We start from the raw sequence: 25,969 nt of genomic DNA, 5'->3' as shown, positions 1-25,969 counted from the left end.
AGCCTCTTGCTTCTGCTTGGTGACAGCTTTGGTGTATATTTTCCCGCCATTTCCAGCTGTTCGTGAGGAGAACTGGATGATTTCGGTGAGATCCCAGGGCTTCTGAGATCATGGCGGCCAAGCGGGCAGGGAACGTAGCTAGAAAAGAACTACTGGTCGTGAGACTTCTAAATCGCCATTACCTCCAGAAGTCCAGCAAGTCTTGCCCTCAGAAGCCCTTAACTGCCCTTCTTATAAGGGGTTCCTGTGGACAACTCCTTTGAGTAACACTGTTGTTGCTGCCCTTATTCAAAGCAGGGTGTATATATATATAGTGGGACTTTTTCAGTAGTTTTTCAGACTCACTTGCTGTAGAAGTTAGTGTATTGTGAGCAATAAATCGAAATCTAAAACTCATGACTGTGTAATGCCTTTGCACTGATTATTCAGCAAGTCTTGATCGTGAATCTTGTCTTTTGTGACAAAAATGTTAAAGTGTGGTGCAAACTAGCCATCATTCTTTTAGCAAACCTCTCCATAAGCTACTTAAAGACTCTTTTTAAAGAAAACACTCGGGTGGAGAAAAAAAATGTTACCTTCTGTTTGGGTTATTTTCCTAATGTAATTTTAAAGGAAATCAAACTAATAGATATTATATTCTTAAATAGCATAGTCATGGAATGAAACGTGTGAATTCATTATAGGTATGAACTAATTACAGCTTAATATGTTTCAGCTCATTTATTTTTTAAAATATGTTAAAACGTGGTTTTTTTAATATGTCAATTTTTTCATTTAAAAATCTTTTTTATGTTTTTAAATGCTTTTTGATATGTCAATTTCTTCATTTAAAAATCTTACAAAGTCACATTTACATAATTATATATTTCACCAAGTGTATGGATGGAATTAGTATTGGCAGAAAATACAGGATGTATGGTTGCCATGTCTAACACAAAGGTTTATTTGATATGGTAGCCAGAGCTTGACACAGGAAGTAAGAAGACTCCAGTTCTAATCCTAGAGCTGACACTAACTAAAGATGGAACTTTGGACAAGTCATTGAATTTCAGTGAAGGTGAGGTATATCTTTGAAAAATGATGGGATAGGACAAGATGTTAAATGATTTTTAAGCCCCTTCCAGATCTATGATTCTGAGTGTCTGTAGAGTAGAAGGGAAAGTGTACAAGCTGAGGCAACATTATCATTCACAAACCATCTTTCCCTTAGATAAAATATGTACCAAGTGACTAATATGAGATCCATTATTTGTCCACTATTTCCTCCTTGCTCCATCTCACTGTATCACCGGGAACTATTAGGAAAGAAATGGATGGTTCTTTTTTTTTTTAAGATTGTTTTTTTCTGATTACAAATTAGTACATGAATTAATCCAGAAAACTTGGAAAACAAAACAAAACAAAAATGTAAAGGTCATACACACACACACACACACACACACAAATACTCATCTTACCATTCCCAAAAAAAAAAAAAAAAAACTCAGTGTTCCATTACTTTTCTAAATATATACGTATTTTTCCTTTTTTTAAAATGGTTTGACATGGTTTGCGTTCTGATTTTTTCCACTTCGAAGGTATATGTACTTCCTTACGACCAACTGGAATCCCCACAATAATACTGCCTACATCCCCAAAAGATAACAGAAGCTAAGTAAACATTGTTACATAGATTTTGGAACATCTGTAATTATATTATGCTCCCGGTTTATTTTTCCTCTTTCTCTTTTTCTGTTCCAGAATGGATTGGTTTCACTGCAACCAATGTTTCCGAAAAGATGGGGACAATTTCTTTGTCACCAGCTGTGGCCATATTTTCTGTAAAAAGTGTGTGACCCTGGGTGAGTGCCTTAACTGTTTTCAGATTCAGGCAAAAATGTTTTTAACCTAAAAATAATGATTAGCCATTTCTCTATGTGACTGGGGATAAAAATCACATATTGGGCCAAAGTTAGTGTGGATACAGTAGGAACGTTGATTATGGAAATTTGAGGCACCCATTAATAAAGAATGATTTAGCAAATGGAATATCTAATACTTGAACACCAGAAGGTACTTATCAGTGTTTTGAGGCCTGTGACAGGGAAAGCCACAAGGTATATACAAGAAATAGCTCAGAAGAGGGACTTAGGATAGGGTGCTTTGATCAGGGAAAGATTTCATAGAAGAACTGTTGCTTCAGTAGAGTTTTGAATAATAAACTGGAGTTGCCAAGTGGATAAGGCAGGAAGGATCATTCTAGTTTAAGAGAACAATATGTATAAAGGCATACCACATTAAACCCACAAGTGCAGGGGGCTACACATCATTGGGATTGGTAGAGCATAGAGACTAAAGTAAGAAATGGTCAAAAGATGAGGCTAGAGAGGTGGGCAATGGCCAGATGTTGAAAAGGCCTATGTACAAAATTGAAGAGCCTGAACTTTATCCTGCAGGTGATAGAGAGCTGGGGAAGTTTCTTTGTTTTGTGTTTTGTATTTGCTAGCTCACTCTGGCAATGATATGGAGGGAAGACTGGGAAAAACCTTTAGTCCTCAAGGAAAGAAGAGTGAGGTTACTAGCCTCTGGAGAAGGTTTTTTCTTTATATGGATCTCGTGACCCTTTTAACTTATCTGCTAAAGTAACAAAACTGTTTACCATGGTAACAGCAGCTCACCTTGGAGAGGTTTGTCTTGGTGAAGCATATGTCATGTGATGTTTTCTCTTGATGTGGCATTTATCTTAATCAATAACCAGCACCACTACTAGAATTTTAACTTAAGAGAAAGATTAGAAATTTTAATTTTTACATGTTTCAGATTGGGTTAATTAGAGAATGAGAGCAGAAGAGCTCCAAAGCAAGTTCTAGGAATTTTAGCAAAGTGAGAATAAGGCAGGAATAATTGGGAAGTTTCTTGTAGTGTCTACAGTGTGCCTGCTGTCAGGTAGATAGGGAAAAAAAAGAGCAACATACAGTTGAAACCATTGGTACTGTTGTGTTCTTCCTAGTACTCTCATAAGTGTGCTCTAGTACTCTTGCTGGGTGGTTAGAACTGCCCCCTCATCTGCAGGAGAAAACTGGAAATTCTTAAAGAGGAGATGGGTAGGGACGCCTGGGTAGCTCAGTTAAGTGTCTGACTTTGGCTAAGGTTATAATCTCAGGGTCTTGGGATCAAGCCCCATGTTGGGCTCCCAGGTAAGTGGGAAGTCTGCTGGAAATTCTGTCTCCCTCTCTCTCTCTTCCTCTGCCCCTCCCCCTACTCGTGCACACTTTCTCTCTCAAAAATAGATAATAAACCTTTTTTAAAAAAGAGGAGATGGGTAGAGCTACAGTGTGAAAGCCATACTTGTCATCAACATACAAGTTTGGAAATACTGGTGTGGAGAACAGAGAGCTCAAGATGATGTCCTTTTATAGCACAAAAATATTCTAAATTCAGTAAGAAACTGTTTCTTGCTAGCCTACTTGACTGTTACCATGTATTTTAGGAAGATCCTACCTCTTGCCCATAAGAACCAAACATTTTTTTCCCTTTCCCCCTAGAAAAATGTGCTGTTTGTGGAAATGCTTGCAAGCATCTGGCTCTTTCTGATAATGTAAGTTTTTCTCCCCCTGCCACAAACCATCTTATCCCATTCCTGGTCTGTAGGGAGTATACAAGAAGTACAGTAAATGAGTGACTAAGCAGTGAAATTTTAAAAAAAGAAAAAAAAGAAACAAAACTCACAGCAGTTGTGAAAAAAGGAGGGGGTAAACAACAGATAGAAGAATTATCTGTGGCTGCTAATATAGAAGTATGAGTTAAGGAGGATTAGAACATAAAATCAACATCTCCTAGGACAGTGGTAAGCTTCTTCGTACTTAGCATAGTGAAATAATACGATGCTTTAGAAAGGATGGTACATCCTTTGCCATATTTTTCAGTATCTTATTTCATTCCATTGTGGATATGCTCAGTGTTTGTCTTTCTTTCTCTTCATAGCTGAAACCTCAGGAGAAGATATATTTCAAAAGCCCTGTGGAGACAGCTTTGCAGTATTTTAGTCACATCTCTCAGGTATGAGAAACAAAAAGTGAAGAAAATCAAATTCGCTAGGGAAATTTTAATTGCATCTTATTTTTTTAAATCAGAGTTTCTTTGATTTATTTGTACACAATATTTTTGTATTTGTACACAATGGAGAGGATTGACTGTTCATTTGCTTTCTTCCCTAAGGATACAAATCTCAACAGTTAACTTTTTTACTGACCCCAAACCTGTGATAGACTGTAAAAACCACTATGTAGCTGATATCTTGCCTTATACTTCCTCATTCTATTAAGTAATTTCTTAGAATAAAGAAGGCTCTCGGGATACCTGGGTGGCTCAGTCGATTAAGTGTCTGACCTTTTCTTGATAATGAATGGCTCAGGTCATGATCTCAGGATTGTAAGATCAAGCCTCACATCTGGTTCCACACTGGACGTGGAGCCTGTTTAAGATGCTCTCTCTCCCTCTCCCTTACTCCATCCCCTTTCCCCCTTGGAAAAGAATAAAAAAGTTTCTAGGAGCTTTATCATCTTTCCATGCAGACTAATGAATCTTCTAAAAACTGTTTTGGATATACAAACCTGACCCTGTAGTCAGTGGATTTAATGGGCTAGCTCTCAAATTTTTGCTTAAAGACCTATGTTCAGATGAGATTTCTTAATTCCTATTCTCATTTTTTGTGATCTTTTTTAGTAATACATATATATTTAATTTTTTTCGTGTTTATAGTTGGTTGCTTGAATTTCAGAAAATATTTTTCTTTCCTGATACATCATTATATTCGTACACCATTGACTTGGTCAAGAGCAATAGGAATATGGTAGGAAGTGGAGAGAAGACAGAATAACCACTTGAGAGTTCCCAAATTGTAAAAACTTTGGTTTTCCCCTTCCACTCTCCAGTTCTCTACTGAGATTATTTTATAGCCTAATGGGATTTCTATCTTGGTGTATTTCTTGAAAGATTTAATCACTGTTTTTTTCTTTTGTACTCTTACTCTCATTCATATGAGAGTAATCCTTTCCTTAACATGAAGATTATCCTTTGTCATGCTCTGGCTGCAGATAGTAGATTTAATTTTCACTGGTGTCTCACCCCTCAATCCTAACTCTGGAAATAGAAGAAGAGTAATTAAAGCTTTCACTGCATTCAGCTTTTAGTTGCTTGGGTGAGCCATCATATTTGAGATACTATTTAACATTATGGGGAGATAAAATCTAGCTGAGACTGAAAGAGAAATGTAAACAAGGTCACATGAGAAAGAGCAGACTTTTGGTTAATAACTAAACTCAGGACTAGCTAATGATCAGTAGAGAAATTATATGTAGTCTGAATTCTAACCTACCTAATCAAGGTACCAATTACACATGGTCAAGTAATCAAGATAAAATAAATGGAAAGGGTCAGTTAATCATCACTTTAGTGAAGGACCAGTTTGGTGAAGTCAGCAATGTCTGAAAATGTGTTTTCCTATCTGTGAAGTTGAAAAACTGATCCAAATAATAATCTAGATTGCCTCATTCAGGCCTCGGCTCAAATTTTTCTTTCTCAGTCAGACCTTTACTGACTCTCATATATCAAATGGTAGCCCCAGCACTGTCTGCTGCTTACCGTGCTTTATTTTTCATCATAGCTCTTATCTTTAACGTTGCATACTTATTTATTGTCTGAATCCAATACTGGAATGTAGGCTCCATAAATTCAGAGATTTGGTAGGTTTTTGTTGTTGCTGTTGTATACCCAGCCCTTTGGATAGCTCTTAATATGTAGTAGACACTAAAAAATTGTTAAATGAATGAATGGTATATTGATCTATATATCCACTTGTGTTTTAATCATCCCAGATCTCTTGAAACAACCTGCCAAGGGTATTTTTCTGCTGTACTACTCTATGGCCAATAGTTAAAACTTCCTGTTTTGAAATCTTTACTCATCTCTAGATAAAACTAAATATATTTGGGGATTGGAGAGCCTCCTATAAACCTGTGAGCTTTCTTCTAATCCTAGGTCATAGATTATCCATTACTAGCCATTATCCATTACTAGCCATCCTTCAAATGCATGCCAGTAATTGTTCCTTCTTTGATAAAGCTTTCCCTGATTCCTATAGGCAGATTTTTGCACTGTCCTTTGTAATCCTATAACACCTTACTCTTACCTCTGCAAAGGTGTTTTAATTTATTTGTTCTTACGTTTCTCTCACTTAACCAAAAGTTTTGAAAGACAGATAAAAACTTTGTATTGCCCAATGGCAAAAGAGGTACCTAACACAAATGAAGTGAATAAGAAATGTTTGTTAAATGAATGAGTGCACATTAAGCCTGGGAGGGAGGTAGAAATGATTCAAAGTAAGGTCAGAGAGGCTTGAGCCAATATATAGGGACTTGTAGGCCATGGTAAGGAATTTAGATTTTCTTCTAAGTGGCAGTGGACACCATTGAAGGGTTTTAAGCACAGAAATGGCATTATCTGATATATACTTTTTTAAAAGATTTTATTTATTTATTTGACAGAGAGAGACACAGCGAGAGAGGGAATACAAGCAGGAGGAGTGGGAGAGGGAGAAGTAGGCCTCCCGGTGAGCAGGGAGCCCGATATGGGGCTCGATCCCAGGACTCCGGGATCACGACCCGAGCCAAAGGCAGAGGCCCAACCACTGAGCCACCGAGGCGCCCATCTGATATATACTTTTAAAAGAGAATCTGGCTGCTGAGTGGAGACTAGACCATAGAGAAGTTAAGAGTAGAATTAGGGAGACCACGTAAGAGGCTGTGGGAGAGATCTAAGTAAGACTTCTTGAGCTAAAATGGTAGCAATAGAAATGGGGAGGGGTATTCAAATCTTAGATGTTTTCTAGGAAGAACTGATAGAACCATTGTAGATTTGGATGTGGGAAATGAGAAAAAGAGAGGAATCAAAGAAGACATCTGGGTTTTTGTCTTGAGCAAAACAAGACAAATATATGGGATGATTATACTCTTCACCAAGGCTGAGAAGACCATTTGAAGAAAAATACCATTTTGGACATATTAGGGCATAGGTGATTGTTAGAACTACAGGAGGAGAAATCACAAAGGTGGATAGATTTACTATTCTGAAGCTCAGGACATAGGTCAAGGATAAGATATAAATATGGAACTCATAATGACATAGATAGTTTTTTTAAAAGACTTTATTTATTTGACAGACAGAGATCACAAGTAGTCAGAGGCAGGCAGAGAGAGAAAGGGAAGCAGGCTCCCCGCTGAACAGAGAGCCCGATGCCGGGCTCAATCCCAGGATCCTGGGATCATGACCTGAGCCGAAGGCAGAGGCTTTAACCCACTGAGCCACCCAGGCGCCCCACAAGCATAATATTTCTAAGGTTCATCCATGTTGTAGCATGTATTAAGACCTCATTGGTACTTCACTCCTTTTTATGACCAAATAATATTGCCTTGTGTAGGTGGGTATACTTTCACATATTCATTCACCAATTGAGAGATATTTGGGTTATTTCTGCTTTTTGGCTATTCTGAACAGTTCTGCTGTTAACATTTGTGTACATGTTTTTGTGTGGGCATATATTTTCATTTCTTTTGGATACATATGTAGGAATTAAACTACTGGGTTAAGTGGTATCTCTATGTTTAAATTTTTGAGAAAATGCCAGACTGTTTTCTCAAATGCCTGCAATATTTTACACTTTTACCTGCAGTGTATGAGGGTTTTGATTTCTCCATTTCCTCACCGACTCTTGTTTTTATCTTTTTTATTGTAACCATCCTAATGGTGCGAAGTAGTGTCTCATTGTGGTTTTGATTTTAATTTCTCTGATGACAAATGATGTTGAGCATCTTTTCATATTCTTACCGGCCATTTATATATCTTCTTCAAAGTAATGTCTGTCAGATCCTTTGCCCATTTTTAAATTGGATTATCTTTATATTATTAATTATAAGAGTTCTTTATGTATTCTAGGTACAAGTCTCTTGCCAGATATATGATTTGCATACATTTTCTTTTATTTTTTTAAGATTTTATTTATTTATTTGAGAGAGAGAGAGCGCACATGTGCGTACGAGTTGGGGGAGGGGCAGGAGAGAAGCAGATTCCCCCACTGAGCAGGAAGCCCAATAAAGGTCTCCATCCCAGGACCCTGAGTTCATGACCTGAGCAAAACATAGCCACTTAACCAACTGAGTCACCCAGGCACCCTGATTTGCACACATTTTGTCCCATTCTTTGGGCCCATCTGTTTTAATAATCCAAATGTCCATTAAATAAATATAAATAGGAAGAATAGACAAAGTAGGACATCAAATAGTGTAGGAAATAGGAGAGATTGATAGAAAAAGAAGGAAAGATATAAATTCACAAAGAAAAATTCAGAGAAAAAGACAGAAATGGATATATAAAGACTTTCATAAATTTAGTGTTGGGATTGATAAACTTTCTCCTTTTTTAAAAAGATTAATTTATTTATTTTAGAGAGCGCATGCGAGCCTGCACTAGTGGGGGGAGGGGCAGAGGGAGAGAATTCTCAGACTCCACACTGAGTACAGAGCCCCTGGGGCTTAGTCTCACAACCCATGAGATCTTGACCTGAGCCAAAACCAAGAGTCGAACGCTCAACCAACTGACACCCGGATAAACTTTTTCTTAAAAGACCAGTAAATATTTCAGGCTTTGAAGGCCATACAATCGTTGTTGCAACTACTCAACTCTGTTGTAGTACAGAGCAGCAATAGATAGTATGTAAACAAATGGGCATGGTGTTCCAATAAACTTGATTTACAAAAACAGGCAGCTGGCCCCGTCAGTAGTTTGCTGACTTTGAGGTCATATGTTCTGCTAACATATATGTAAGTAACTACCATATATGCCAGTTGACTAAAATCAGGTCAAGGCCTGATCTTATCAGTAGACCAGACCATTATTCATCCCTTACTTGAATTTAAAAATTGAACAATTGAGATAATCACTGATGCCTTTGAAAAGTACTACTGCCTACTGAAAAATAGAAGGTAATTTGTCAATATTTAGGACTTCTGAATCAGTACACTTGAGTATTTTTTTCTTTTTTCTTTTTTTAAAGATTTTGTTTATCTAGTTGGCAGAGAGAGAGATCACGAGTAGGCAGAGAGGCAGGCAGAAAGAGAGGGGGAAGCAGGCTCCCTGCTGAGCAGAGAGCCCAATGCAGGGCTCGATCCCAGGACCCTGAGATCATGACCTGAGTCTAAGACAGAGGCTTAACCCACTAAGCCACCCAGGCACCCCTACTTTAGTTTTTTTTAATCACTTTACTGAGCAGGAGGTTGCAGTGTGAGAGGTAGTATTGCTTTGATCACAAATTATGCAACTCAAAACTTCACTTCCCACTTGGTGGGCTGCTATTCAGAGTGGGTACCTCTGATATAACAGTCCTTTAATTGTTTTTGATAAGGAAGCATTTTTAGGGATCTTTTTTGCTCAAATCTGTTCTCTCTGAGTCCCACAATAATCTATTTCAATTATAAGTCTGAACATGCAACTGCCTTTTCAAGACCCTTTCATGGCTTTTCATCACTTGTGTTTCAGATTTTTCAGAGTGACACCTAGTTCTCTTAATAGTCTGGTTTCTCCTAACCTCTCCAGTCACATCCACAGTGACCACCTCACATCTTTTATACCAACATAATTTCTTATGTAGGCTATTTATTACCCAATCTATAAGGTAGATTTAGTTCTTTGAAGTTCTTTTATGTGTGCCCAGAATGCCTGATTTCTACACTCTGAAGACCAATTAGTTAACCCTTTTTTTTTTAAATTTAAAGATTTATTTATTTATTTATTTGGGGGTGGTGAGTGGGGTGAGGGACAGAGGGAAAGAATTCTCAAGCAGACACCCTGCTGAGTGTGGCGCCTGATGCAGAAAATCCCAGCATCCTGAGATCATGACCTGAGCTGAAATCAAGGGCTGGACGCTTAACCAACTTTGCCACCCAGGCAACCCCCAAATAGTTAACTCTTATTCATTCTATACTTTACACATATTTCTTCTGTTTTGCATATCATTTTGTGTTTTATTTATTGGTTCACATGTCTGAATGCCTTGTACTATGGTGACGAACTACTAAAGGACAAGAACTCATACTATCCATCTTAGTATTTCCAGTTTAATGTATCTGCCACCCCACTTCACCAATTATCAGCTCATGGCAAATCTTCCTTTATCTGTACTTCCACACACCCCATCCAGACCATTTTGAAGCCATAACCAGATACGTCATGATTTTTTTTTTTTAAGATTTTATTTATTTGGGGCGCCTGGGTGGCTCAGTGGGTTAAAGCCTCTGCCTTCAGCTCGGGTCATGATCCCAGGGTCCTGGGATCGAGCCCCACATGGGGCTCTCTGCTCAGCGGGGAGCCTGCTTCCTCCTCTCTCTCTCTCTGCCTGCCTCTCTGCCTACTTGTGATCTCTATCTGTCAAATAAAGAAATAAAATCTTTAAAAAAAAAGATTTTATTTCTTTATTTGACAGAGATCACAAGTAGACAGAGAGGGAGGTGGGGGTGGGGTGGAAAGCAGGCTTCTCACTGAGCAGAGAACCCAATGTGGGGCTCAATCCCAGAACCCTGGGATCCTGACCTGAGCTGAAGGCAGAGGCTTTAACCCACTGAGCCACCCAAGCACCCCTATGTTATGATTTTAATCTGGTAGTATTTTAGAATGTGTCTCTAAAAGATGGGGACTCTTCTTAAATATAACCATGTCGTACTAAAATAACAATCCCCTAATCTTATCCAGTAATCAGTCAGTATTCACAATTCTGTAGCTGTTTCATAATTATTTTAAAATTTTGTTTGAATTGGGTTTTGTAAGGTCCATATAGTTCAGTTGGTTGTTAGTGTCTCTTTAGTTTCTATTGAACTATAGGTTTCCACTCATTTCTTTTTTTATTATTTAAAAAAAATATTTATTTTTGTATTTTATAGAGAGAAAAAGAGTGTATGTGCACTGGGGGAGGGGCAGAGGGAGAGGGAGTATCTCAAGTAGACAGCAGACTCCCCACTAAGCATGAAGCCAGACTTAGGGCTCCATCTGAGGACCTTGAGATCATGACCTGAGTTGAAATCAGGAGTCAAATGCTTAACCGACTAAGCCACTTTTTTTTTGTCCCTCCTTTTTTTATTGTTATTGAAGAAAATGGTCTTTTGTCCTATAGAGTTGTTCCCTGAGTGGGTTTTGTTCATTGTACCCTTGTGAAGTCATTTAATAATGCTTGTCTGTGCTCTATATTTCCTTAATCAGATTATTTGGTTGGGGGTGGGTGGGAGGCAAGCCTACTTTATAGCAGTGTTGTGCTCCGCCAAGAGGTACATAACAGTCTTCCATCTCTTATTTTGTGTGAGGGTAGGAAATGAACTTTACACAGATCTGTTGATTCATTAGGAGCTGCAAAATGCTCATATTTAATTCTATCATTCCTTTCTCATTTTGTTAAAAGATTTTATTTATTAATTTGACAGAGACAGCAAGAGAGGGAACACAAGCAAGGGGAGTGGGAGAGGGAGAAGCAGAGAGCCCACCAAACAGAGAGCCTGACGTGGGGCTTGATCCCATGACCCTGGGACCATGACCTGAGCCAAAGGCAGACGCTTAATGACTGAGCCACCCAGGCGCCCCTAACTCATTTTTTTAGGTGGAATACTTCTGTAAAGAGAGACTTCCTTTTCTCAACTATATGATTACCTTGAGATATAATTTAAAATACTAAAACATTTAGATACTGTGAAATGAGGGAGTCAGTTTCATAAAAGATAGATAAGACAAAAAAAAAAAAAAAGACCAGTAAGTTTTGAGAGTCAAAGTAGATAATGAGTTTACCAATACCTTTGAAGTAAATTAAGTTAGGATCAGGCATATTTCACTGATGTTTGGGATACTGTCCCTTGGCTAAACATCACATCTATCTGTAACATGTACTGCTCCCCAACCCCTTGCCACTTTAAGTAACTCCTGGGATTCTGAGTGGGGTTTTCTGCAGCTGCACTGTTCAGATTTTTTTTTAAATGATCATGTTTTATTTTTATGAAAACAACCACTTTTTAAAAATACTAAAGAAGACTATAATGAAATCTTACGTAAACAGAATTAGTTGAGTTTGCTTTTGATTGGAGAGACAAAAGGCTAGAGGCTATGTAAACTTTCTTTTTTTTTAAAGCAAGGTCTTTTTTTTTTTTTTTTAAGATTTTATTTATTTATTTGACAGAGACACAATGAGAGAGGGAACCCAAGCAAGGGGAGTGGGATGGGGAGAAGCAGACTCCCTGCTGAGCAGGGAGCCTCTTGCAGGGCTCAATTCCAGACCCAGGGATCATGACCTGAGTTGAAGGCAGAGGCTTAATGACTTAGCCACCCAGGCGCCTCGAGGCTATATAAACTTTCAAGAACAATTCTGTAGTAAGGTGGCAAAAGCAACTTGCAAATTAGGTGTGAACAGAAAGTTTTTGACAAAAGTACCAAGATCTAAGGAAGGACCTTAGACAAAAGGTTTATAGTCTGAGTAGGGAGAAAGCAGATGAGACATAAATACTGCTGTGTATTCAAAAGTAGAAACTGACAAAGCTAAAACACTTTCTAAATATTAACTTTTGCTCTGATTCAGTAATCCCCTGAAAGGCACATCAGTATATCAAATGGTAAAACAAAGCAAAAGATAAAATTATTTGCCCATGCCCAGAAATAAAATTCAGGAATAGGTAATCTCCTTCTGTGCTTTTTTGCCCTTTACTGTAGCAGCATAAACAGCCTGTAAGTGCCCCTGTATGAGTATCTCAGGGAAAGTAAATTGGTTACCAGTGCTCTGTAATAGCTAGGAATGTGGAAGTTGAGTCCAGACGGATAGTAGACAAGTTAGGTTAGAACAAGTTCTAAGCTTGAAAAAGTTTTTTTGATATCACTCTTCTTGCTCAAGATGAAAGATTATGTTTTTAAAGGGCCATTCTACCATGCCAGAATATTCTCAATAAGATATTAAGAAGTTGGGGCTTCCAGGGGCCTCAGTTGTTAAGTGTCTGCCTTCAGCTGAGGTCATCATCCCAGGGTCCTGGGACTGAGCCCCGAATCTGGCTTCCTGCTCAGTGGGAAGCCTACTTCTCCCTCTCCCACTCCCCGACTTGTGTTCCCTCTCTCGCTGTCCCTCTCTTTGTCAAATAAATAAATAAAATCCTTTTTAAAAAAGATATTAAAGGGGCACCTGGGTGGCTCAGTGGGTTAAAGCCTCTGCCTTCGGCCCAGGTCATGATCCCAGGGTCCTGGGATCGATCCCTCCATCGGGCTTTCCGCTTGGCAGGGAGTCTGCTTCCCTTCCCCTATCTCTCTGCCTGCCTCTCTGCCTACTTGTGATCTCTGTCTGTCAAATAAATAAATAAAATCTTTTAAAAAAAATTCTCCCTCTAAAAAAGATATTAAAAAGTCCTTGTCCTGGAAATGAGAAACTTTGGCCTTCCCTAATGCCGAATCCTCTACTTCTGGGGAGTCATGAATTAGGCCAGATCCTCCAGAAAAAAGAGATCAGTATTAAAGGATGAATTGATTGATGGATTTCCTTTTGTTACCAGAAGTAAGAGGAAAGGAATTATGGAAGTGTATGTCAAAGATCTATTTTTTGGGGTACCTGGGTGGCTCAGTGGGTTAAAGCCTCTGCCTTTGGCTCAGGTCATGGTCTCAGGGTCCTGCATCAGGCTCTCTGCTCAACAGGGAGCCTGCTTCCCCCTCTTTCTCTGCCTGCCTCTCTGCCTACTTGGGATCTCTCTCTCTGTCAAATAAATAAATAAAATCTTTAAAAAAAAAAAAAAGATCTGTTTTTCCCTGTTAGGTGTGGAGTTTCCAGAAGAAACAAACAGATCTCCTCATCGCCTTCTATAAGCATAGAATTACAAAGTTAGAAGCAGCCATGCAGGAGGCACAGCAGATGGTGACCAGGCAGCAAAAGTAAGTGACAAATTAAATCACCAGAGAGCTTTTTTTCTTTCAGAGGAGCTGTGGTGCTTATTTCCTTACGGTTGCAAAGCCTGAACATTGCCACATGTATTTATGTTTGTCTTGGGCAAATCAGGTACAGAATTTTTGGTCCCCTTAATCCCCATTTTGTTTTTCTTTCTTCCATGTAGGGGCCCTCCTCACTTTATAGCTTTCCTCTTGTACTTCCCTGACAAAAACTGCTTCTTTGGAGAAATAAAGCATAGCTTTTCAGTGATAAAGATGAGAGATAGCATTTAAAATGTTGCCTCAGGAAGGCATATTTTGGAAATCTTAAGCCAAAAGATGGAATCCTTGAAGGACATTTTCAGACAGCAGGAAACCATGGGTATGTGTGGAACTATATGGAAACTCCTCTGAAATCATACCCAGTGACTGCTGATTTTGTCCTCCTGATTCTCCCAGCCATCAGACTCTCCCTCTGCCTCTGTCTCCTGAATCCCTAGATCTCTGACAGAAACACCTTGTATAGTGGCAAGCATCTCTCTGTAAGCATTAACCAGATGTCAATAATAATAAACATCAGGGTTTGTATCCCACTGACCTACTGGAGATGATTATTTCTATCTTTTGCCCAGAGAGCTGTCAGTCTTAAAGAAGGAAAATGGAGAGCTGAAGAAATGTCTTGCCATTCTAAAGGTGAATGGATTCCTTAATTCCTTACTATTATTTCCTTACTAATGAATTCCTTACTATTATTTTCTCTCCTACTTTTCCCATCTAGCCAACTAGATGCTGTATAGAACAATGTTGCCTAACCTTTTCCACATCATGGCATAAATAACTGATCATATTTATACAACAAGTGCACGGTAGTAAATGGTCGAGGCCACAGAAGACCTAGGAGGACTGGAAGGATCAATATGTAGCACACTGGTAACCCAATCTCAAACATCATTAAGTCATGACATACCATTTGGGAAACTCTCTTATTGAAGAGACATCTGTTGTAACTTAAAAGTTTCTCTTCAAGAATCCCAAGGCACCTCAGGACTCTTCCTCTTCCTCCAATCCAACTCTATTTCCCAGACGTTTCTTTCTTCCTAAGAACGTTCTTTGTATTTGTATGATTTTCCTCTTGATCTTACTGCTGTAACTATTCTAGCATATTTTATCCTGTCATTTTCCTTTCTCTCCTCCATAGACTCTCCATCTTTTCCCACACAAATCAGTCTTTGGGATTCCCAGTGTGTTTTTATGAAAAGGAACTAAAATTTTATTCTGTCAAAGCTAATCATTTCCTAGGGAAACATGGCTGCTATTTTTTTTCTCCTACTGTAAGTCTTAGTAACCACAGCTAGAGGACATTGCAGCTTAGTTATCTAGCAAGTAACATTCATTGATTAGAACCCTAATCCTAGCTGCAGCTTCCTTCACTCCCATTTTTTTTCACCTACAGGAATCTCCAAATTGGTACCAAGGAAGCAGGTCAGTTTTATCAGGCCCCATACTAGCCCTGATTGAAAATTGCTGTTCTTTCTTGACTCTTGGCTGCAACACCTGTGTGGGACCTAAGGTGGAGGAGATGGTGGGTAAATTTATCTTCACTTCCCCAGTTAACTCACTGAGAAGTGCTGAAGTGAAATCTTGAATGTAACGCTCCCTCATGAAATCCTACTCATCCTTCAAAATTCAACTCACACGTCATTTCCTCTGTCAAGACTTCATTAGGAGGGGTTTGATATTCTGTTATTCATTAATTCACAAATATTAAGTCCCTATTGTTTATCAGGTACCATGCCGGATGCTGGGTGTACATCACCCATTAGTCTGTACCCTACCAACTATTAAATGTTTTTTACCTCAGCCCTGTATTGATGGGTTGAGAGACATGGCTCCTGCACTCAACAGAAGTTACAGTCCAGTGCTCTTTCATGCTTCTGTACTTCTGATATACCCACCATAAATAACACTTAGCATTGCTTTTATTTGTTTTTGTCTCTCCCACTAGTCTGTGAACCTTTCAAAGATAGGGACTGTATTCTAGTTGTCTTTGTAATCTCAGGATCTAGGATGTATAAACACTAAGTAAGTGCTTGTTGGAGAGATGGATGAGAAAATGGGAGTGAGGGAATGGTGGATTTATGAGTGGATAAACAGATGGATAGGTACATATAAAACTGAGAGTACTTGGTAAGGCACCAAGGGAAGGAAGGAAGGAAGACTTCAAAATTTCTCCTATTGTGGGCAGTAGAGGAGGTTTCACTTAGGGAGTTAGACAGCCAAGGAATCTCATATGGAAACTTTGCCTCCATATTTTGGGGTGATACCTGTAATACATGATAGTAAGCAGTTCACACTCAGAGAGTAAGCTGTTGTTTAAAACAGTGATCTGATTGATCCTCTCAGGCGGTACTTCTGCTTAGAGCTTCCTCTTTTTTTCTTTTGCAGGTTGGCCACACCTCGACCAGTGGGCGTTACTTCTCCATCACAGTCAGGTAGAGAATATTTGTTTGCCCAAATATCTGTGTGAGATGAATAAATCTCCTTTTCCCATATAGAAGATAGTTTTCTCTCAGAGACTATAATGCAATTTTCCTAATCTTGTGTATGATATGAGAAGAACATACAACCAGATACCCATTTGTGCTGGGTTGGTTAAGCAAGGCAGGGCATGCCATGGATGGCAGCTCTTCATTCCTCACTTGATTTTCTTCCAGTCACTCCACGACCCATTTCTCAGCATAGCAGCCAGGTGGTCAGGTGAGTAGGAAGCCTACCCAGCCACATGAAAACTGCTGGCAAAAGTTGGAAGATAAAAGAAATACCTAGATATGGCAGAGGTAGGGTCTATGTCAAGTTTCAACCCAGTTTGTTTTCTTTTTGTCTCACCTTATACAGTCGGTCCCCCTCTGTGGAATCTATCCCTTACAGAATGTCTGGCTTTAGTAGCTTGGGACAGGTAAGTAATATTTACTTTCTCTTCCCAGATTGAGATTTCCAATGCTAAATGAAAGCAAAGATGTCAGGCAAGAGTATTAAGCTTATATTGGTTTTGGTATAAATTATCCAATGCTATGCCTGGGCTCTGTTTTTGTTTGGCAGTGCTAAAAAGAAAAAATGTTAGAAGCTAACACAGAGAAGGGTGCCAGAGTGGCTCAGTTGGTTGGGGCTGGTTTTGGCTCGGGTCATGAAATCTTGAGCTCATGATCTCATGGGTCCGGGGATGGAGCCCCATGTGGGACTCCACACTCAGTAGGCAGTCTGCTTAAAAGATTCCTTCCCTCTGCCCCTCCCCCAACTTACTCACTCACTCTAAAATAAATGTCTTTTTAAAAAAGGAAGCTAACACAGAGAATGAATGGGATGAAAGTAGTGTAAATGTTCAATGGCTGAATTAACAGTAATAATTCATTTTGAAAGTAATAAAGTGTGTATCCTTCTTGGGCTAGCATACCTATTCTGGCAGAACAACATATGCTTCAATGTGTAGATATAGAGAAATAGCAAAGAATACAGAAGCCAGAGAATTAGGATATATTTATTAATTGATGTTTATTTTTTGTCCATCAGGGAGCCAGAGGCCTGCAGGGAAGAAGCACTCCCAGGGACTCTTATACCGGTGAGAAGGAGAAAAAAGGGTCAGAAACCAACATATTTTGTGCAGATACCAGCAGATTTCTGGTTTTCTCTATAATTATGCCATTATACATTTTCCGTGCATAAGATAATGCCATTTATTTTTTTCCAGACACTGATTCAAGGTATCTAGATATATATTACTACTTTTCAAATAATGATATTCCTGTTCTCAAACTAATAAGGAGAAACTTTTTTTTGAGCAATAGAAAGTCATTGAAAACCTCTGGTCGGGGCACCTGGGTGGCTCAGTGGGTTAAGCCTCTGTCTTCTGCTCGGGTCGTGATCTCAGGGTCCTGGGATCGAGCCCCGCATTGGGCTCTCTGCTTGGCAGGGAGCCTGCTTCCCCCTACCCCTCTGCCTGGCTCTGCCTACTTGTGATCTCTCTTTCCCTCTCTGTCAAATAAATAAAATCTTTAAAAAGAAAAAAAAAAAAAAAGAAAACCTCTGGTCAAAGACGGAGGGTTAACTTGAGTAAATAGATTTGGATTTTTTTTAAATTGCCACAAGATGGCAGTAGAAGGTAGGTCTAAAAGGAAGGTTAACTAGCCATGGATTATGTTAACATGAAGGGTATCAGACTTCTTTACTGTGTATTAAACTTAAAAATATTCCAGTGAAGAATACCCACTTAATGTCTTGTCTCTTTCCGCTTAGAACTACTTTTTTTTTTTTTAAGATTTTATTTATTTGACAGAGAGAGATCACAGGCAGAGAGTCAGGCAGAGAGAGGAGGAAGCAGGCTCCCTGCTGAGCAGAGAGCCCAATGCGGGGGCTCGATCCCAGGACCCTGAGGTCATGACCCGAGCCAAAGGCAGGGGCTTAACCCACTGAGCCACCCAGGCGCCCCTTAGAACTACTTTTATTATTACTATTTTCAAGGGTATTATTCAGTCCATAGAGAATATTTAATGAGAGAGGATTTCCCTTTCTTTCATAAGAGGCAATTGTGAAATTTGCCTATTTCTTTCTGGATAACCATTTTTTTTTAAATTTATTTTTTATAAACATATATTTTTTTCCCCAGGGGTACAGGTCTGTGAATTGCCAGGTTTACACACTTCACCGCACTCACCATAGCACATACCCTCCCCAATGTCCATAATAACCCCACCCCCCCAACCCCCCTTGGATAACCATTTTTGAAAAACACCAAATCGTTTCCCTCCAATTCTTTCATATTCACGCTTTGAAAAATGTAGAAGTTCTAGAGACTTTGTCAGGTTAGTAGTAATAGTCTCTTTCGTTCCTGATTTTAGTTATTTGAAGCTTTCTACTTTTTTACTTTTATTTGGAGAGCCTGGCTGAAGACTAGCCAATCTAGTTGAACATTTCAAAGAAATTACTTTTGGTTTTGTTGATTTTCTGTTTTTCTGTTCTCTATTCCATTTGTTTCTGCTCTAAGCCTTATTTCTTTCCTTCTGCTTGTTTTGGGTTTAGTTCTCTTTTAGTTTCTTAAGACAAAAGGTTGGATTATTGATTGGAGGTCTATATTTTTTTTTAAAGATTTTATTTATTTGACAGAGATCACAAGTAGACAGAGAGGCAGGCAGAGAGAGAGAGAGAGGGAAGCAGGCTCCCCGCCGAGCAGAGAGCCTGATGCGGGACTCGATCCCAGGACCCTGAGACCACGACCCGAGCCGAAGGCAGCGGCCCAACCCACTGGGCCACCCAGGCGCCCTGAGGTCTACATTTTTAATGTAGACATTTTCAGTTATAAATTTCACTCTAAGCACTGCTCTCATTGTGTCCTATACGGTTTAATATTTTCTGGCTTTGTTTTCATTCGTTTCAAAATCTTTTCTAATTTCTTTTTTTTTTCCTTCCTTTGGATCATTGGTTATTTGGCACTGTGTTGTTAAATATCAACATATTTTTAATTTTCACAGATTTCCTCCTGTTACTGATTTTTAATTTCATTCCATTGTTGTAGGACAAAATACTTTGTATAATTTAGATACTTTAAAATGTATGGCCTCGGGCTCCTGGATGTCTCAGTCAGTTAAGCATCTGCCCTTGGCTCAGGTCACCATTCTGGGGTCCTGGGATGGAGTCCTGTGTTGGGCTCCCTGCTCAGCAGGGAGTCTGCTTCTCCCTCTGCCCCTTACCCAATTTGTTCTCTCTCTCTCTCTCTCTCTCTCTAAAATAAATAAAATCCTTTAAAATGTGTGTGTGTATGGGGCGCTTGGGTGGCTTAGTGGGTTAAAGCCTCTGCCTTCGGCTCAGGTCATGATCACAGGGTCCTGGGATCGAGCCCCACATCGAGCCCCACATCGGGCTCTCTCCTCAGCGTGGAGCCTGCTTCCCCCTCCTCTGTCTGCCTGCCTCTCTGCCTACTTGTAATCTCTGCCTGTCAAATAAATAAAATCTTTAAAAAATAAAAATAAAAAAAAATAAAGTGTGTGTGTGTGTGTGTGTTTATAAAACAAAAAAGTCTTAGGAAGCAAAGGTGCAAGACTAACAGAATCGAAGAGAACTAGAGAAAACTACTAGACTTTAGTACCCCACTTTCAGTAACAAATAGAGCAACTAGACAGAAGATAAGCGATGGAATAGAAGATTTGAACATTATATACCAACTAAATCTAACAGACTTCTTTAGCAGTTGAGCTTCTTGGAAGTGTAGATTTTTTTTTTCCATCTAATTTGGGAAGTTGTCAGCCATTATTTCTTGAAATATTCTTTCTGCTCTTGTTCCTCTCTTCTTTTTCTAGAAATCCCATAATGCATGTGTTGATAAACTTGATAGTGTTCCACCAAGGTCTCTGAAACTCTTTTCATTTTCCTTCATTATTTTTTCTTTCTCTTCCTCACATTGGATAATTTCAGTGGACTTCAAAATGCTGATTTTTTTTTCTTCTGTTTGTGCTGATGAGCTGCTCTAGTGAAGTTCTCATTTTTATACTTTTCAATTCCAAAATTTATATTTGGTTCTTTTAAATATATTTTTTCTTTATTAATATTCTCTATTTGCTGAGATACCATACTCATACTTTAGTGCTTTAGACATGGTTTCCAAAGATATTTGAGCATATTTAAAATAGCTGATGTAAGGGTACTTGGCTGGCTCAGTTGGAAAAGTATGCAACTCTTAATCTTGGGGTTGTGAGTTCAAGCCCTACCTTGGGTATAAGATTACTTGAAAATAAAAAATCTTTAAAAATTTTTTTTTTAAGATTTTATTTATTTATTTGCCAGAGAGAGAGAGCGAGCGAGCACAGGCAGACAGAATGGCAGGCAGAGGCAGAGGGAGAAGCAGGCTCCCTGATGAGCAAGGAGCCTGATGTGGGACTCGATCCCAGGACGCCGGGATCATGACCCGAGCCGAAGGCAGCTGCCCAACCAACTGAGCCACCCAGGCGTCCCCAAAAATAAAAAATCTTTAAAGAAAAGAGGGGCGCCTGGGTGGCTCAGCGGGTTAAAGCCTCTGCCTTCAACTTGGGTCATGATCCCAGGATCCTGGGATTGAGACCGCATAGGGCTCTCTGCTCAGCAGGGAGCCTGCTTCCCTTCCTCTCTCTCTGCCTGCATCTCTGTCTACTTGTAATCTCTGTCAAATAAATAAATAAAATATTTAAAATAAAAAGAAAAGAAATATCTAATTTAGGGCTCAGCTGGTTAATTAAGTGTCATCCTTGAGCTCAGGTCATGATCTCAGAGTCCTGGGATTGAGGATCATGTGGGACTCCCTGTGAGGGAGCCTGCTTCTCCCTCTCTTCCCTGCTCATGTCCTCTCTTGCTCTCTCCCTCTCAAATAAATAAATAAAATCTTTTAAATAAAATACCTGACTTAAAATCTTTGTCTAGACAAAATCTAGGCTGGGCTTAGTCCAATGTCTGGGCTTCCTCAAGGACAGTTTCCATTGATTGCTTTATTTCTTTATATGGGTCATACTTGTTTATATACCTCATTTTTTGTTGGAAATTGGACATTAAAATAATATAACATGGCAATTCTTGGAATCAGATTCTTCCCCCTCCCCATGGGTTTTTTTTTGTTGTTCTTGCTGTTTATTGTTTAGTGACTTTTTAAAAATAATTCTATAAAATCTGTATCGTCATGTGGAGCCACCAAAGTGTCTATTCAGTTAGTTTAGTGGTCAGCTAACGACTGGACAGAGATTCTCTTAAACACTTGGAACCAGTAAGTCTCTCTGTCTTTGCTGAGGGTTTCTGTATATGTATTGGGGTTCTCTTTCAGCACTTAGCCAGGCAACTGACCTTAGACTTCAACCTGCTTGTATGACCTCAAGGTAAGAGATTGGGGCCTTTTCAGGTATTTTCTGAGCATGCATATAGTCCTGCATATGCATATGTTCTAGACTCCAAGAATGTATTGTTTTCAGAGTCCCCACCAACAATTCATTCCCCATCTCTTCCAGCTATGCTTTCAGGTTAGCCTATTATTTGCCCCAATTGATATTCACATTCTCAAGCAGCCCAAACAAGTGCTTCTAATTGTTTACAACAAACACTCCTAGGGAAAAGGCTTTTCACAGGTGATGAACTCTAAGCTCCAAGTCCTGATGAGTTTGCGCTCCAGGTCGGATCAAATAAAGTCAGCCTTGCAAGTGGAGTCTTCCAGTTGCCACTGGACAGGTCAAATGATTATTTTCTGGGAATGAGGCTTTGAAAGAGTTCCAACCCCATTCCATCCCCACGATGATGCCAGAATGTTGGTTTTCAAGGCTACCACGGAGCTGGAGGAGAAATGGGAATAGGGGAAGTTAAAATGCCACAAAGTTCATTGTTCTTAAACTCATTTGGCTATTATTGTGGAATAAATGTTACCCAGACTGCTTCAAGCGCTTTGTTAATTTACACAGTTCTGAGAAAGTTGATTCTGACAATTTTTGCCAGTTTTCTCATTCCTTTTATGGAGAGAACTTTGGAGGTCTTTATGCATTTTTTGCCATCACTCTTAACAAGTTTAATGACCCTTTGTCTTTAGCCATTCTTTCTAGTAATTACCATCTTAGAGGGGAAACCAAGCACAGATATATTAGAGCACATCAAGGAAGTAATGAATCCTGGTCCACAGATTAATGAAAGGGATGGGGGGCGGCCGGGTGGCTCAGTCGGCTAAGCGTCTGCCTTCAGCTCAGATCATGATCACGGGATCCCGGCATTGGGCCCACAGGGAGCTCCCTGCTCAGCAGGCCCTCTGGGTCTGCTCCTCTCCCTGTTTGTGCTCTCTTAAAAAAAAAAAAAAAAAAAAATATATATATATATATATATATATTTATTATATATATTATTTATTATTCATTATTTATTATATTTATTATATTTATATATTTATATAATATATATAAATATATATATATATACACACACACACACACACATAAAATCTTTTTTTAAAGAGAGAGAGGAAAGCACCTTTAGGAGATACTGCTAGGTGATTTGTGAGATTTTTGACTTAATATGACTCCCTAAGCCTAACATAACTGAAAATCTTTGGTGTCCAGTTTCTTTGCCCTGGTCCCAAGCATACCTGAACGAATCTCTTCTCTAGTTTATGGGTTATCTCATAGCTTCACTTTTATGTTTTCCAGAAACCCCTTCACCAGCTTCTACTCACAGCTTTTCTTATAGGTAAGAGATTATGCTTCCTTTCACTGGGAATCTCTTCACACTGACATTCTGCCAGCAGTCCTGGGGTTACTTTTCTACTGGCTTATACCACTGAAGTTTAAAAATCTACCTTGTAAACAAGAGAGCATTTAATAGTACTGTGTCTTATATATGTCCAAATTACTTTCAGTCACAAGCAGGGTATTTATTTCCTGTCTTGTCTAAATATATAGGCTCTCCCTTTACATGTACTTTTTCCCTTTACCTTCCTTTTCTCTGCTGATGCTTCTTTTTCCCCTCCTTAGGCCTTCACCTGCTTCTTTGGGACAGGGGATTTTTTCTTTTAGACCATCACTAAATGGTGGGAATTCAGGCCACACAAGAGTCCTCACCCCCAACAATTCAGGTATGTTAAATAACATTCCCAAAGGAATGGAGCTAACCATTGACATATATACTAAATAAAGATTTTCAAGGTGAAAAGAAGTTAAGAAGAGAATGGACTTAATAACCTACTTAAACTGCTTAGCTAAGTGTTTTTCTGACTAGTGTTCTACAGATTAAGACCTACCTATTTACCCTGACCCATAAGTAAAACTGCCAAAGAACTGCCCAAGGGAGTTATCTTTCACCATTCCAATTCTATCCTTCAGGTCAGAGGGAAAGCAGAACCCCACTAGAGTGTCTTCCTGGTTTCCAGCTACCAGTTCAGCAGGTGAGCCCAGGCTAATCTAACTTGCCTGCATATGAAAAACACATGGTTAGGCCTACACATGAAATGCCTTTTTGGTCTCCTGTTGAGGTGGTAGAATCTAACCGGTGGAGAATGACATGGGTTTCAAATGTGGTAATCATATGTTCACAATCTATCAGGATGGTCTCCATTTCAAAAATCCTATCCTACTACAAGATTAGCTTCCTAGTTTGGGGTTTAAAAATGAGGTCACATGGTAGTGAATGGCTTTAAACTGAAAGGTCTCAGCCAGTGTGAACTAAGTGTGTACACAACTAACATTCCCAAAATTTCCACAAAAAAATATTTCAATGGAATAGATCTTTTGGGTAGAGGTACTGCTTGAACAAGGAAAAGCTATGTGCACTTCTCTAGACATGGTTAGAGTAATGCTTTATAAATTTACAGGACTCTGATACGATATAGGCAATGAGAGAAAAAGGGTAGGGAACGAGAAGAGAGGTTTGTAAGGAGCTCTACATGGAAAGTCTAGTCTTGCCTTTTAAGTTGTCTTTTATGGCCCAGGTTTTGAGGATATTTAGGCCCTTTTTCAATGCCAAGCTCCTGGTGACCCCAAGAACATCCTAAGATAGGTAGTATTTTGCTCTTGTATTCCAAATGCCCTTTATTTTCATTGGCAAAAAATTAGGATCTAAGCCCTAAGAGGCAACACTGGGGAAATAACATCCCTAAGACCCTCACAAATGGAGAGGTTAACCTACAGATGAAAAAAGAATCTACAAATATATGGCCCCTAATTGGATCCTGATTGAAACAAACTGTAAAAAATAACAAAAACCATTTATGAGAAAGTTGAAAACTGAACACCTCTTGGATATTTGATATTAAGGAATTGTTAATAGTTTTCTTTTGTAGGCATAATGGCTATTATATTTTTAAAAATAGTCTACCTTTTGGAGATAACATACTAAAATATTTAAGGACAGGAAGTTAAATGATTCTCTGGGGTTTGCTTTAGTATAATCTAGTGGACATAGGAGAGAGAGAGAGGAGAAATGAAAGAAAAACTGGCTATGAGTTATTTGTTGAAGTTGGGTGATGGGTACTTATCAGCTCATTATACTACTTTACTTTTGTATTTTTTGAAAACTTCAATAATAAAGTTTTTTTTTAAAAAGTTATTAAAGGAAGTGTCACCTCTCCAGAGGCATAAGAATCCTGCCTCACTGCTAATCCTCTCTTGGCATAGTCTCCAGTTTCCTCTCCATATCTTCCAAGATAGTTTTTTTTTTTTAATATTCTGCCTTATTACCATAAGACAATAAATGTTCTAAGATTTTCATAATTAGCAACAAAGCCTGTCACACTAAGTGAGTCAAATCTTAGTTTGGAAAAGTTAGTTCATCACACAATGGAGAAAATATGGGGCAGTAGCAGTGGTGACCTGCTGTCTTGATAAACTTCATGTAATGGTTTGAGAGGGCCTTAATTACCCTTTTTGTTATAAATGCCCATATCTGCCTTCCTTCCCTCTGCTGCAGACTCTCTACGAACAGAGACAGATGGGATTAGCCAGGTCAAGAGAAGCATGGACTACTTCCAGATAGATCGTCTTCAAGGTCTGATCTAAACATGTTGCTTAAAGGCGGCCTATAGCATCCAATACCCATTAAGTGCCTTGGAAAATGTCTCCCTGCCTTGTTTCCTGGTTTCACTCTCTTGACTTTTATGATATACATCCTCTATTACCTTCTAGGAAAATGGTCAGACATTATATAAGGCTAGTACTACAGGAAGATGTTTAGATCTCTCCCACACTCAAATAGCTCTCTCATTTCCTGCAACTTAAAGGTTGTAAAAACAATTCTTGGCATCATTGGGGGTGAGGTAATATACTCATTAAGTATGGTTTATTTCTATATTTCATTCTTTCAGCTTTGGATATATTCTCCCATTGCCAATGTTAAGAAGCACCAACTCTGTTCCTTCTCCTAATTTATTATACTTATGTTTGCCTATTGTTTCCTCTATGCCTAGTTAACTATGTTGATTTTCCTTTGAGACCCAGACTTTCAGCTTACTAAAGTACATAGATAAAATAAA

General features: G+C 39.0%; 1 protein-coding gene across 2 annotated transcripts; it reads left to right on the top strand.

The window, feature by feature from the left end:
* Positions 1-25,969, top strand: RNF212B (ring finger protein 212B). Of its 2 annotated transcripts, XM_032856368.1 has the most exons (15): positions 1-85; positions 1,741-1,841; positions 3,525-3,577; positions 3,964-4,038; positions 13,853-13,968; positions 14,595-14,655; positions 15,416-15,444; positions 16,408-16,454; positions 16,677-16,719; positions 16,858-16,918; positions 17,530-17,578; positions 23,154-23,193; positions 23,478-23,578; positions 23,826-23,887; positions 25,408-25,969. In XM_032856368.1, exons 2-15 carry the CDS (start codon positions 1,742-1,744, stop codon positions 25,471-25,473), a joined length of 903 nt encoding a protein of 300 aa, XP_032712259.1. In that variant the 5' UTR covers positions 1-85; position 1,741; the 3' UTR covers positions 25,474-25,969. The 2 variants fall into 2 exon arrangements, with proteins under 2 accessions (XP_032712259.1, XP_032712258.1); XM_032856367.1 differs by lacking the exon at positions 16,677-16,719 and having other exon boundaries at positions 15,416-15,544.

Source organism: Lontra canadensis, unplaced genomic scaffold, assembly GCF_010015895.1.
Source record: "Lontra canadensis isolate GAN:19392208 unplaced genomic scaffold, GSC_riverotter_1.0 scaffold12, whole genome shotgun sequence".
Taxonomy (NCBI): Eukaryota; Metazoa; Chordata; class Mammalia; order Carnivora; family Mustelidae; genus Lontra; species Lontra canadensis.
The sequence above is the reverse complement of the archived record's forward strand: the minus strand, read 5'-3'. Positions and strand labels throughout refer to the sequence as shown.

What these genes read in the sequence shown, in the direction of transcription:
- RNF212B (XM_032856367.1), top strand. Translation starts at nt 1,742, where the DNA reads ATGGATTGGTTTCACTGCAACCAATGTTTCCGAAAAGATGGGGACAAT. An exon ending in ATCTGGCTCTTTCTGATAAT is followed by an intron (nt 3,578 to 3,963) that starts GTAAGTTTTTCT and finishes TTCTCTTCATAG; the next exon opens with CTGAAACCTCAGGAGAAGAT. An exon ending in CCTCACCCCCAACAATTCAG is followed by an intron (nt 23,579 to 23,825) that starts GTATGTTAAATA and finishes TCTATCCTTCAG; the next exon opens with GTCAGAGGGAAAGCAGAACC.